We start from the raw sequence: 13,591 nt of genomic DNA, 5'->3' as shown, positions 1-13,591 counted from the left end.
ATTCAAATGTCATTTATGTGTTGTAGTTCGTCGATCTCTGAATAAAAGAACAGTGAAACATAACAAAAAGCAAAGATAAAATCACTTCTCCTATTTAACAATGCCATGAACACTTGTACTCTACTCCTACTGCCACCTACACCTGCGTAAAAAGATTTTGGCAAATAGCATTTTCCTAATTTGGTCAGCAACGACTTCTTCCTCCATCATATCATCAGTTGGTTCATGGATGGGGGGGGCGGGGAGGGCGGGGTGGGGGGGGGGGTCATTGGGGTGCTCTAAGGCTTCCAGTACTGCTGCGAGCGTACGGGAAGAAAGCTATGACAGTTCCTCGTCATGGACGGTGTAGCGACAATCTCAGCTCCCCCCCTTCGAACCTCTCACAATTGTGTGTTCCTGCTCTGCCGCTGCTTATCTGCTCTGAGTTCTCGGCCTAATTGTATTGGGTTTCTCCGATGAATTCTCTCCTTTAATGCGGCTTGTCTCTCATTTTTGCATGCCTTTGTTGGTGGCTCTTATCCAGAAGGGGGCATTATCTCTGGCTTTAGAAGAAGAAATATGTGCGCTGGCGTTTGAACCCATTGTTTTTTCCCGGCGTTTGGACTCAGATTTTAGGACCTAATTGGGCATTTACTCACACTTCTGGTGATAGTGGTCTTCAATCTTGCAGTCGGAATCCTGCCACACGTTGACAATTTTGCCCACATCGGTGGATTCTTGACAAGTTTCCTTCTTGGCTTTGTGTTGCTGCCACGGTCTCAGTTATAGGGTGGATAGAACGTAGGAATCTTCCAGCCCAGATTCGTGTTTACTTCTCTCTGAGAATTTATGATCAGTGTGATCCTCTGTCTGGGTGATTTTACTGTGTTTTTCAAGCACAACAGCAAAAAAAAGGACATAATTGGGCAAAGAGAACATGAACCACACCGTGGCTACAAAATCCGACTTTGCCCAGTCAAAGGACACCCAGCATATAAAATGACTCTTTTATCCCTGATTTAAGCGTCAAACTAACGTTGATTTAACAGAAGGACTAATGATGGAAAGATTCTAATAGTCAAGGGTTTAATTCGTCCAAATTAAAAGACGAGGACTAAATGTGGAAAATCACAATAATTGGAGGACCTTTACTGGAATTAACTCTTTATTTATTAAGTTGATTATCCGCTGCTCAGTTTATATTAATTCTGGTTTTAGAATTGTAATTAAGATTAAGAAAAGTGGGGTGTTACAGATGACTATGATTTGATCTCACAATCATATAAATAGGGTGATCTCACCCCTTCCCAAGAGTCCGTTTGGACTAGTTATATCCATTGATCTTTGTATTATGAATGACTTAGATTTTTTTTTCTTTTTCATTTTTTGTTTTTCTACAAGGTTCTTTTTTTTTATGGTAATTTTGTTTCACATTTAAAATGTTATTAAATTAATTTTCAGATTTTAAGATATTGTCCATGATTTTAGGGGTTGGTTTTATGGTTATGACGATTGCCTTTGTTAATGGTTCTGGGTGTTTTATGGCAGCTTTGTTTTCTTTGTTCATGGCATGGATAGTTGCACACGGAAAAGTAGTGAAGTGCATAGAAACCAACTTGAAGCGAAACTTATAACGTGAATTGCACAAAAAAGTACAGCAGGGTTGCAGATCAACAAATAGTAAAGTGCATAGAATTCAAGTTGTAGTCAAGAATATAACATGAATTGCACATATAGATTAGTAGGGTAGCACACGAACAAAACATCAACATAATATAAGCTAATTAAATGATGAGTACAATATACGGCAAAGGCACGTCTGTGCAACCTAGTAATTTTCTATGGGGATATTGCCCAAACCCCATACCATTGACAAAGCAACGCTGACAGGCTATGAGGAAGACATTAACATCTACATCATGGATTAGATGTACAGTTGCTCAGTTATACTTCTAGATTTGTACACATGGGCACTATGGTTCTGCTGCATAGTTAATCAGTTGCACAAGTAAAACTAAACACAAGCACACCATGCTTCTGATGCACAAGTGCTAACTTGCACATGTAAAACTAAACGCATGCACACCAAACTTGTGATGCATAATTACTTAAAATAACATGCACATTTGCTCAGTTGCACACATAGAACTGTATGTGTGCACACCATGGGATGGACAGGGTTGCATAAATAGCAAATACCAAGATAACAATCCATTAATAGTTGTGCATTAGGAAAAAAGGGAATTGCAAAGCAAATGAAAACCCAAACTAAGGGTTTGAAAACCCAAGGAAACAATGGACCAACGCTAATACGCTGCCACCACCACCCTTGGCAACACTGGACCCAACACAACGATTTTCGCCAACAAAAACCCAAAAAAAAACACAAGAACAACCAATGGAAATACTCATTTATTCCAATGGAGACATCCAATGGAGAAGAGGGAGGCACGACGGAAAGTCTTCATTATCATAGCTAGGGTGCGAATGGGAAGCTCCTGTGCAACTGAGTCAGCCTATAACATAACTGACGAAGGAGGAGGAAATACTCATTTATTCCATTGAAATTGCAAAACCCCAGGGATTAGTGTGCAATTGGCATTCCAAATTTACCCCTAAGCCTTGAGTACTCAACTTAAATAGTACACAAAATCAGGGATTGAAGTTTTTAAAAATCTTTTATTCCATATTTTAAACCCTAGATCTTCATATTCTAATGGTTAAGACTTGTCCACGCCGACTCATGAGAACAACGGTCAGTGCGGTCAGTGCGACATACACCATTAGGTATGCATAAATGCACCACACAGTGTCTGAAAATACACCATTATGAGTGGTGTATTTTTTTTGTGTGGTGCATTTTTTGACATTTCATTCTGGTGTATTCTCGAACATTGTATGGTGCATTTATGCATACCTAATGATGTATGCCGCACGGGAAGACTTGTTCTCACTGGAACCAATATATATATATATATATATATATATATATATATATATATATATATATATATATATATATATATAGGGTTGCATTGAAATACAAACCCCTCTTAAAATAAAAAGTTGAGCTCATGCACACATTAACATACTTATATGCACACAGGGCGCACTGCCAACAATTTATGGGATTAGCTCGTGCACACATTAACATACTTACATGCACACAACAAGTAGGAGGAAAAATCACAATCACCCATCAAAGCTCGTGCACACATTAACATACTTGCATGCACACAACGCGTATGAAGAAAAATCACAACCATCCATCAACGCCCGTGCACACATTAACATACTTACATGCACACTGGGCACACTGCCAACAATATCTGGTGAGGTCAGGTCTTCCCGTGCAGGTTCCTGTGAGGTCAGGTCTTCTCGTGCGGTCAGTGCGGCATACACGATTAGGTATGCATAAATGCACCACACAGTGTTCGTAAATACACCATTATGTGTGGTGTATTTTTTGGCATTTCATTCTGGTGTATTTTCGAACACTATATGGTGCATTTATGCATACCTAATGGTGTATGCCGCACTGACCGCACGGGAAAGACCTGACCTCACAGGAACTAAAATCTATATATATATATATATATATATATATATATATATATATATATATATATATATATATATATATATATATATATATATATATATATATATATATATGCGAGTTCATGTGCAGTGGTGTCTTACGGTGCGGCGGTGCGGCATCACCTATAGTTTAACAAATATACACCATCAACGTTAGGAAAATACACCACAAAAAACACAGACAAATTAGGTACGCATCACCAAAAACACACCATTAGGTGTGAGTAAAAACATCATACAGTGTTCGGAAATACACCATTGGGGGTGGTGAGTTATATGGTGTATTTTTTTGGGTCTGTTGTGTATTTTTTGATGTTTTATTGCATTTCATTGTGGTGTGTTTTTCTTACACTGTTGGTGCATATTGTTAACACTGTTGGTGTATTCTGAAATTCCGTCGCACCGCCGCACGGGAATATATATATATATATATATATATATATATATATATATATATATATATATATATATATATATATATATATATATATATAGGAAAAAGTTCCCGTGCGGCGGTGCGGCGGGATTACAGAATACACCAACAGTGTTATCAACATGCACCAACAGTGTAAGGGAAACGCACCACAATGAAATGCAAAAAAAAATCACAGAATACACAACAGACCCAAAAAATACACCATATAACTCATCACACCCCAATAGTGTATTTCCAAACACTGTATGGTGTTTTTTCTCACGCCTAATGGTGTATTTTTGGTGATGCGTACCTAATTTGTGTGTATTTTTATGGTGTATTTTTCTAACGTTAATGGTGTATATTTGTTGAACTATTGGTGACGCCGCACCGCCGCACCTAAGGACACCGCCGCACCTGAACTCGCCTCTATATATATATATATATATATATGTGGGGTTAGATTCAAGTGAGAACCCTTCTTGGTGCATCTATTATTTGGTTTTCAATGGTTGAGATCAAATAAATAATAATTTATGGTATTATGAGCATTTAATTTCCAGGGATGTTTTTATAATCTTTCCCATTACAAAAATAAATGAAATTTTTTGCTGATTTAACCTTGATTATTGAAGTTGGGATTACGGAAGGAGCGTAACATTGTTGTAATTCCCCAAGGGGAAAGAAATGGTAGGAAACAAGGACTTTGAAGCTATCACAACTATAGAGGGTATTCCGTTGTCATAGAAAATCAATGGACGTTATCACTGAAAGTTAGTGTTTGAATACAAACTATTTTTTTGGGCGATCAAATTGAGTCCAATGGGGGTGTGTGCACTACTGTGTAATATTGTGTGCACATACACTTTCCAATTCTGACCACATATGCTCAACCGTGCTACTACATCATATGCCTGGGGCAGGGGAAGAGAGAAGGGTGGGTGGGGGGGTACTAACCGACATCAGCATTTGATTCAAACACAATCACATGGAATTGTACTATCATGAGTAGTGACAACATAGGTACTAGAAAGGGCTCTCCACATGGGTGAACTGTGGTAGTGTAATGACTACGAAAGAGAGTAGGATTTTGTTTGAGAAATCGATTATATTTATTGAGTGTGATTAGTTCCGGGTGTGTGCATTTTAGTTCCATTGGTGTGATATGCAAAATGGATGCAAGGATGGCGGGGATAATAGTGCAAAGTGAATGCACATGCAATAGAATGTGCACCCATACTAAGATTTGCTAACATTAATTTCTAGGTTGTCTATTTTGTAGGACAAGTTGTCTCTTCAGGAAATTCCAATATAGTTGTGTGATGAATATTTCTTTGGTTACTACCAAATAATGGGCTCTAGTGAGTGAACAAGCTAGCAGGCCTGTGGTAAGTCAGTTGTTCTCAATTTGGGAAGATGGTATTGAAAAAAAGGTCTAGAAAGCGATTGAAATCATCCAAGGCGATAGCAACACAAAAAACAACATAAGTTAAATGGTTGTGTAGGTCTCATACCCAATTAGCACACCATGACAGTCATAACTATCTAGAGGCATAGTTTTTTATTTTTATAGTCAAGTTGTTTTCTAAATTCTTAGGCATCTCAATATAACAAATGATTGTGATGTACGAATTTGAACTTAATGTTGGATTTGTGCTTGTTAACTTATAAGTGCCAAAGATACATTCTTTATGGGTCATTTAGGGGTTGTGTTGTTCTTATGTGGAGTCCTTTGTGGATGGTTTGTGATGTAAATGCTATGAAATATGTTAATGTGTGGCAAATGCCCTATTACACGTACACTTTAGTGTTGTGAAAGCTTTTGAGCTTAGAGGAAGGCATATGGGCTTGAACCGGAGCAACAGAGGAAGAATGCAATGGAGAAAGGCGCCAAAGACCCATCAACGAGTGGGCCACGTTCGTGGAACGGGAATAGTAGGGTTCCATGAGAGAGTCCACGAGTCGTGGCCGAGAATAAGTGAAATCTGGGTTGTGTACGCGCGCCAGATTTCAGTAGTTAGAAGAGAACTTTAGCGGGATTGGAGATCACTTCTCATTATCTTTTATCATTCTCTCAATTTTCAGAGCTTTGTAGATTAGATATTTCTCTCTCTAGTTTAGGTCATCTTCTAGATCAAGCTATCTCCATTTCCTAGCAAGAAGATCTCAAGCATTGTAGGAGGAATTGACAACTTCGGTTGTAGTCTTGGATTGCCTTCTTCAATGATGATTGATTGCATTTGCTATTGAGTAGGTAACTTCAATACATCTAATTTCCTCCATTGATTGCTCAATTGCTTTTGTATTTTAATCTAGATGAATGATGCTTGGCTAGAATCACTATGCAAATTGGATCCTATTTCCTTGTGTTATGTATGGATTCATCAAGGCAGTTATGGCTATGTGTTGATGTCTTGTTGTAAGAGGAGTTTATATGGACTCTTGTGTGTGAAATGCACCACATACATGAAGGTTTGATTTGGGATTATGCTAGCAAGAAATTGTAGCTTAATCCTAGACTTGTCCCCTTTGCAAATCCCTTCTTTATGTTCCGAGAGACGAAGATTGGAATGAGATGTAGACAACATGCTTGATGAAATGTTCATAAGGAGAGTAGTCACTTAAAGGTGGTTATACACCTATGATAGACCTAGTAGACCGAGAGGTGAACGACATTAGAAGTCATCTCACATAGACTCATTCACCACATAGTTTCACTCCTACGTTAATTCACTTCACATACACAAGGGATAGGGCAATCTAATTCACATCACTTTACCTTTGTTTACTTCGTTGCTTTACTTGCTTTCATTTACTTTTCCTTGCACACTACTCTCTTGCACAATGAACTCTCCTAGCTTTCTATTGCAAATGCGTGCTTGTGTTTGACCACACAATATTCAATTCCAAATTGTCTATCCTTTGAGAACGACATTCTTGAGAATCTTCATTCCCAATCTTCTTTCCATCCCACACTACTACATCTTGTCATTAACTAAAAATGAAAAAGATGCGTGATTGGTAATGTGTGTGTAACACCCCCATTTCCCAAACTAGAGAGAAACTCTTGAAATTACGTACATTTGTTTTTTGAAAAGCCAATACAATTGCGGAAGAAAAAAAAAACCAATTTATAGTAGCAGTGTTCACAAAATATAAATATGAATAATGATTAATTGCAAGCAAGGAATCTTCTGATCCACTGTAGTCTTCTATCAGGATTAAGACTGAGAAAATAGCCACTTTATTAGGATGATTAGTGATCTTTAGTGAAATAAGGTCCATTTTGTCTTAAGTCAAACCATCAACCTCTTTTAATGCACGATCAAGCTTCTGAAACATATCTATATCATTATCATATTGAAGGCCATCAGACAAATTCTTACCAGCTTCTAACATTGTATTGCTTATTAGCTTCACATCATTAAGCATATTCTCAGCACATATCTCGATAGCTTCATGATGAATCTATTTCTCTTACTTGAATTGCTTCTTTTACTTCCATCATTTTGTGGAACAAGCTGTGTATGTAGATAAAGCCTCTATCGTGCTCTCGTCATGCATCAAACCAAACCTAAAAAGGGTTATAAGGAAAACTGATAAGTGCCAAAGATGCTATGTTTTATAGGGTATTTAGGAGGTATATTGTGCTATATTTAGAGTTCTTTATGAATAATTCATGCTTAAATAGCTTAATTTGATAAAAGTTAGGATTGAGGACTAATTTCATTGCCTTTGTAGAAAAATAGCAAAACATTGTCAATTTCAGGATATTCCGGCGACAGTTTGGTAGATTGATCATATCTTGAGCTAGGAATGTCCAAATGAGGTGATTCCAGTGTCTATGGTTCGGCAACTTCAATGGATACAACTTTGGTGAAGGCAAGAAAGGCAAATTCGCAACAACGCAAGATACAACATGCGTTGTGAAGTGCATTGTCGGAAAGGCCAAAAGTACAACGAATTTCACAACGCGTGTTGTGAGGTTAGTTGTGATGCCAGCGCGGAAAATTCCGAATTTCAGCCTATTTAAAGGCTTGTAAGGGGATCACTTAGGATACTACCTTTTCCATTCCTTTACTCTCATATTCAACTCTCTTAGGTTAGGATAGATTAAGGTTTATCTTTTCCTTTCTTTCTCTAAGATTAGATTTACATTTTACTCCTAGAATTCATTGCTCAACATTGCTATTGGATTACTAGCATCTTAGATTGAAGATTTGGGTAACATTTCTTCTCCTTGCTTTGATTTCATATTTGATTTGTGCTTTGTGATCTTATAAATGATGATGAATTGCTAGACATCTAGGATTTGGATTGGGATTGGATTGTGTTTGTGTTCTCATGCTTTGAATATATGGATGATGAGATTGGTTGTATGTATTAGCCTTGTATGTCTTTGTTATAGAGGTGTGCATATTGATCTCTTTCTATTGAGAGCTCCAATGGTTGGATGAGTGTGAGAGTGAGAGTATAGCAAGAGATTGCACTCTCCTTAGCCTTGCCCTTGCAATCCCCTTCCTATGACCTGAGAGAGCGAGCTTAGGGGAGGAGACGGTAGACTGCCCGCCATGTGTTTGATAGAGTGCCTCGCCCGATGTAGGGAACGAGAGACTAGGTCCTACACGTCCTAGTGATGGTGCCTTAGGTCTCCCTAGGTTAGCCAAGCCATATACCCACTCTTGTCTACTCAAGACCAATGAGTGCACAAACCAAAATCCCAATTCCATCCAAATCCCCGTTTCACATTCTTGTTTATTTTCCCTTTTGTTTTCTTTCTTTTATTTGATTTCCTTTGCTCACACACACACAACCTCACAAGCTCTCACCTAGCACCTAGTTAATCTTGTTGACACGTTGTGACAACTAGGTTGTCTTGCACTTCACTTGCTCCGAACTTGCCATCCTTGAGTTCGAGACTCAGGGGTTTCACAACCTTCGTTTACACCTCACACCACTTCATTCCACCCCGCACACTAAACTCCAACCATATAAAAAACGTAGAAAAGTAACCTGTTAGCATAAAATTCTAAGTATAACTCACTCAATCCTGTAAGATAATATAGATTTGGAAAATAGTAGTTTAGATAATTACACATATCAACACACATAGGATCAAATAGGATCACGTAAATATATATATATAGGTAGGTTACATAGTTACATAACTATATATATATATATATATATATATATATATATATATATATATCACTAAGATATAACTCAACTCACACTCATGCTTAAACAAATAATAAGTACTCACAACTTAAGCAAAGGTATAATGCAATGAGGGATAATAAATAGGGGTATGGTACTTGAAATGTAAAGAGAGTGGAAATAGATGCAATATTGTCTTAAAATCTTCAATCTGTGTAAAACTGAGGGGGTTAGATAATAATTTCACTTCAATTATAATAATTAATAAAGGAGTTATCAAGGTAATATAGCCTTTAAAGATATAAGTAGAAATCATTTCATATAGATAAGCTCACACTCAAGAAAATATCATTTCCTTTAATAATAATACTGGAGGTATCTGAATCAATCTCATGGATCATAACTGTATCATCAATATCATCTGAATCATCATAATCGTGGGGAGGTAGGAACTTCACCATGCTTAAATGAACTTAATCCGGGCTCGGCAATAATCGGTCAGCCTAATCTCATCTCCCCCACAACATATACATCTTTGGAATCAGGACCGTACCTTTAGTGTGCACACCCCCTACTGGAATTCCAAGCCCAACGAGTAATATCTAAGCCCTAGTAGCCCAGGATTTTCGACCAAGCTACTTCATACATTAACTGCCCAGGATTTTTCGACCGGACCCACATTCATCAAATCATTAATCATTTTTCTTTCGAAAGAACATGAGTTCCAACGGGACCTCCAAAAATATACTTTTCCTCACAAGTGGATCAAAAGGGATAACATGTCGTTTTAAATCACTTTCCATACATGATGCTTATTTTAGAAATAAATATGTATATAGTATTCGAAAATATGGATAGAGATAGGTGATGAAAATATTAGCTTTATTTGACCAGGGATGGGTAAACATATACATATGCAATACCATAACTATATACTTTTTGAAAAGGGGAGAAATAATATATAAGGGTATAGTAGGTTTTCAAAACATTGGGTATTTATTGACATAAAAATCATAAGTTTGGGGAAATAGGAAAATAATAAATCAATAATGGCCTAATACAATGAATGGATGCTCACATATTTTAAATACATTGAATACTCGTAAATCATGATCATAACTTTCATAAGACAACTTAGGCCATAACATATTATCAATGAACTCATCAAATAATCACTTACACTCATGTAATCATATTCAACACTTTTAGTAGTCACACTTGTAGCATACTTGATAGAAATAAATGGTCATGCTTTGTTTTTGAAAATGGTTTGCAAACAATCACGCTTAATACCACGCAGGACCTGCAAAAACAAACTGTGGCTGGAACCAGGGGCAAAAGGGTATTTCACCGAGGCCCAATGCCACGCAGGACCAGGCAGGCAGGGCTTGCAAGCCCCGCCACAACCCTGCGTGGTATTGGGCGTGACTGGTATGGCACAAAGCCCTGCCCTTCATGCCCTACCACGAACTGGCAGGACTTCGCCGCATACGCTCCTGGGTATGCGACAAGTCCCGCCAGTTGTAACACCCCGTATTTTCCTAAATATTTATATTAAATATAAATATTTTCCAAATAAAACTACTTACTTATAAATTAAATATTTTGCTATATATATATATATATATATATATATATATATATATATATACCCAATAAATATTACTTAGCACAAACCATGTGACCCAAATCCCTTAATTTATTGATATGGTCCATGATGGACCGTGGACCTTTGTCTAGAATAAAGCCTGTTATCCTTTTAGATAAAATAAGGAGGGCCCTCTTACCTTTTCAGATTCGTATTAGGAATCCTAAACCTCTTACCTTTTCAAATTCGTATTAGGAATTCTAACCTATATAAAGGGGAATTAGAAGGCATTTAGAACCTTATCACCCATCCCTATTCTCTCACTCGAAAATCCCTCTCCAAAATATAGTAAACGAATTCTCCATCACCAAGTTTAGGAAGGATTGATTGGAAGGATACCTTGATGGAAGATCTTAGGAAGTTGTGAGAAGTTTAATTAAGCTAAAAGGTAACGCATGTCTTACAAAACCTATTTTCTTTGCTATGTTATGATTTATTGGAATCCTTGAATGATGGAATGTATTATCTTGTGATTATGCCTTGATATAGCTTGTATTTAGGGTTTATATTGTGGATTCTTGATATTCTTGATGTTCTTGTTGTTCTTAAACAATTATATGAGTACTCTTGTGTTTGGGCATGTCTAGAGCTTGTGTCTAGGGTCCGATAATGTTGTTCGTTGTGTTATTCCGTGTATTCAAGTCCCTATAATTTTTTATGTGAGTTTGGGTGGGCTTGGACTTGAATTTGGGCAAAATTGGTGAATTCTTGAGGTGGGAAATTTTCCAAGAAGAGTGGTTCCAGCGGGTAGTCGGTGGGGGGACGAACCCCCACCCGACGGCGAGTGACGTTCCAGCGAGTAGCTAGCGAGTGGACAGCCACCCGCTGGAACAGTGGGCACCGCCGGCGGGTAGTCCGGCGGGTGGTTGTCCACCCGTCGTACCACCCGCTGGTACGGTGCGATGCGGTGGTCGGTTGGTCTCCGTTGGTCGATCCCCGTGCCCCGAAGTGTCTTCTTTGATGTTTGTGAGTCTAGAATAATGTCCTAAGTACCGCAAATAGGATTTGTGAGTCGTGTTTGTGCATGTGGTCTAAACTTGTATTGTGCGGGTCTAAATTATGGTCTATGTTATTCCCCGTAGGTCGTATGCTTATATTGATGTCACATGTCGTTGTGAGTCTATTCGTATGTTCTTCCCTTAATCGCCGTGTATTTATAAAAATAACCGCCTTGGTAGGTGTGTTTTGTAGTAGTGGTTGTGGATTTCGTTGATGTTTCTGGAAATTTCACCTCATTTTCCTCCTTTTGGCAACGTGCGTTGTAACCCTTGTTGAGCCTTTCGTCACCTCCACAACGAACTCAACAACGCTCGTTGTTGGGTGCGTTGAACTCACTGGAATTTTGCAACAATTTTGACAATGTGCTCTATTTCTCGTTGAACTCTCTGTAATTTCACAACGTCCACCACAATGTGCATTGTAGCATGCGTTGTGGCCTCCTTTTTTGCCTTTCCCTCTTTTTCTTTCTTCAATTCAATGTTTTGCATTTTTTTGGTCCATTGTTTTAGCCATCATCAACTCTCAACCCCTTCAAGGTTAGCTTCCAAATTCCACACAAAGAGAAAAACTATGGACGCTTTCCACATTTGAATTCTTATTACAACAAAAATCAAAGTAAAACAATAAAAATGAAAAGAAACCTTGGGTTGCCTCCCAAGTAGCGCCACATTTACCATCGTTGGCTAGACAGAATTGTCTTCCTTTCAAGACCCTTCGAAGCCATTTGTCTTTAAGCACTTAGGTACCCAAGACACCTTTTTGATCTCCCACTATGGCTTGATTTTGGGCTTCGCCTTCACTTTCTTCTTTGCAACACAAACGCTCTCCTTTTGTACCTTTTTCATCTCACTCAGTTCTTCATCATTTATTTTCAAAGTTAACTTGCACGTGCCCACATCAATGAGAGCACGAAAAGTAGCTAAGAAAGTTCTTCTGAGGATCAAAGGCACGTATAGATCTCCTACATCAAGAACTACAAAGTCTACCGGCACAAGGTTTTCACCAATCTTTAAAAGCACGTCCTTCGCCACCCCTCGTGGGCACCTTACGGTCCCATCGGCTAACCGAACCGTGAGCGGTGTGGGAGAAATATATGGAAACTTGAGCCGATTGAACACATGAAAGGGCATGATGTTTATAGAGGCTCCGAGTTCGGCCAAAGCATTCCTAAAATCACAATCTTTGATAGCACAATTAACAACAAAAGTTCTGGGATCCCCCATTTTCTTAGGGCATCCCTTGTGGATTAGGGTCGATGCCTCATCTCTTAAATAAACTTGAGGTACAACCTCCTCATCATCACTATCAAAATCTTCATTAACTAGACAGACCCAACGAAGAGTGTTAATAATAGAGGTTACGTCCTTCTCCTTTTCCAATGTCTCCTTGTTGGTCATTTTCGCTTTTGGAGACGTTTGCGGTTTGCTCCTTGGTGGTAAGGCTTCTTTCTCACTCTTCTTAAGGGCGAGGGCACAAGTGGTGTCCTTTTTTTCCTTCTTTTTTTGGCGGATCACAGGAGGTGATCTCTTCCTTGTTGACTTTCACATTGCAAGAATCATCTTGTTCGCATATCCTTTCCATTGCGTCTTTTTTCTCATCTTTTGGGCTCACGACCATCACGGTGTTAACTCTTTCCTTGGGTTTGTTTTCGGTTGTGCTTGGTGGAGCTCCCCATGGGCGCTCTGACATTAACCGAAATATTTGTGATAATTGAGTTTCTATGTTTTTCAATGAAAGGGAATATTCTTGCTTCATCGAGGCAATTTCTTGCCTAATTTCTTGAGTTATTT

The 13,591-nt window shown here is 38.3% G+C and overlaps 1 protein-coding gene across 1 annotated transcript; it reads right to left on the bottom strand.

Moving 5' to 3' along the window:
* Positions 1-12,571: 12,571 nt before the first annotated feature.
* Positions 12,572-13,198, bottom strand: LOC109173538. Its single transcript, XM_019322778.1, has one exon. The coding sequence runs from the start codon at positions 13,196-13,198 to the stop codon at positions 12,572-12,574; it is 627 nt and encodes a 208-aa protein (XP_019178323.1).
* Between the last annotated feature and the right edge of the window lie 393 nt (positions 13,199-13,591).

The sequence above is a fragment of the Ipomoea nil genome, unplaced genomic scaffold (genome assembly GCF_001879475.1).
Source record: "Ipomoea nil cultivar Tokyo-kokei standard unplaced genomic scaffold, Asagao_1.1 scaffold0482, whole genome shotgun sequence".
Taxonomy (NCBI): domain Eukaryota; kingdom Viridiplantae; phylum Streptophyta; class Magnoliopsida; order Solanales; family Convolvulaceae; genus Ipomoea; species Ipomoea nil.
This window is presented reverse-complemented; position numbering and strand designations above follow the sequence as displayed.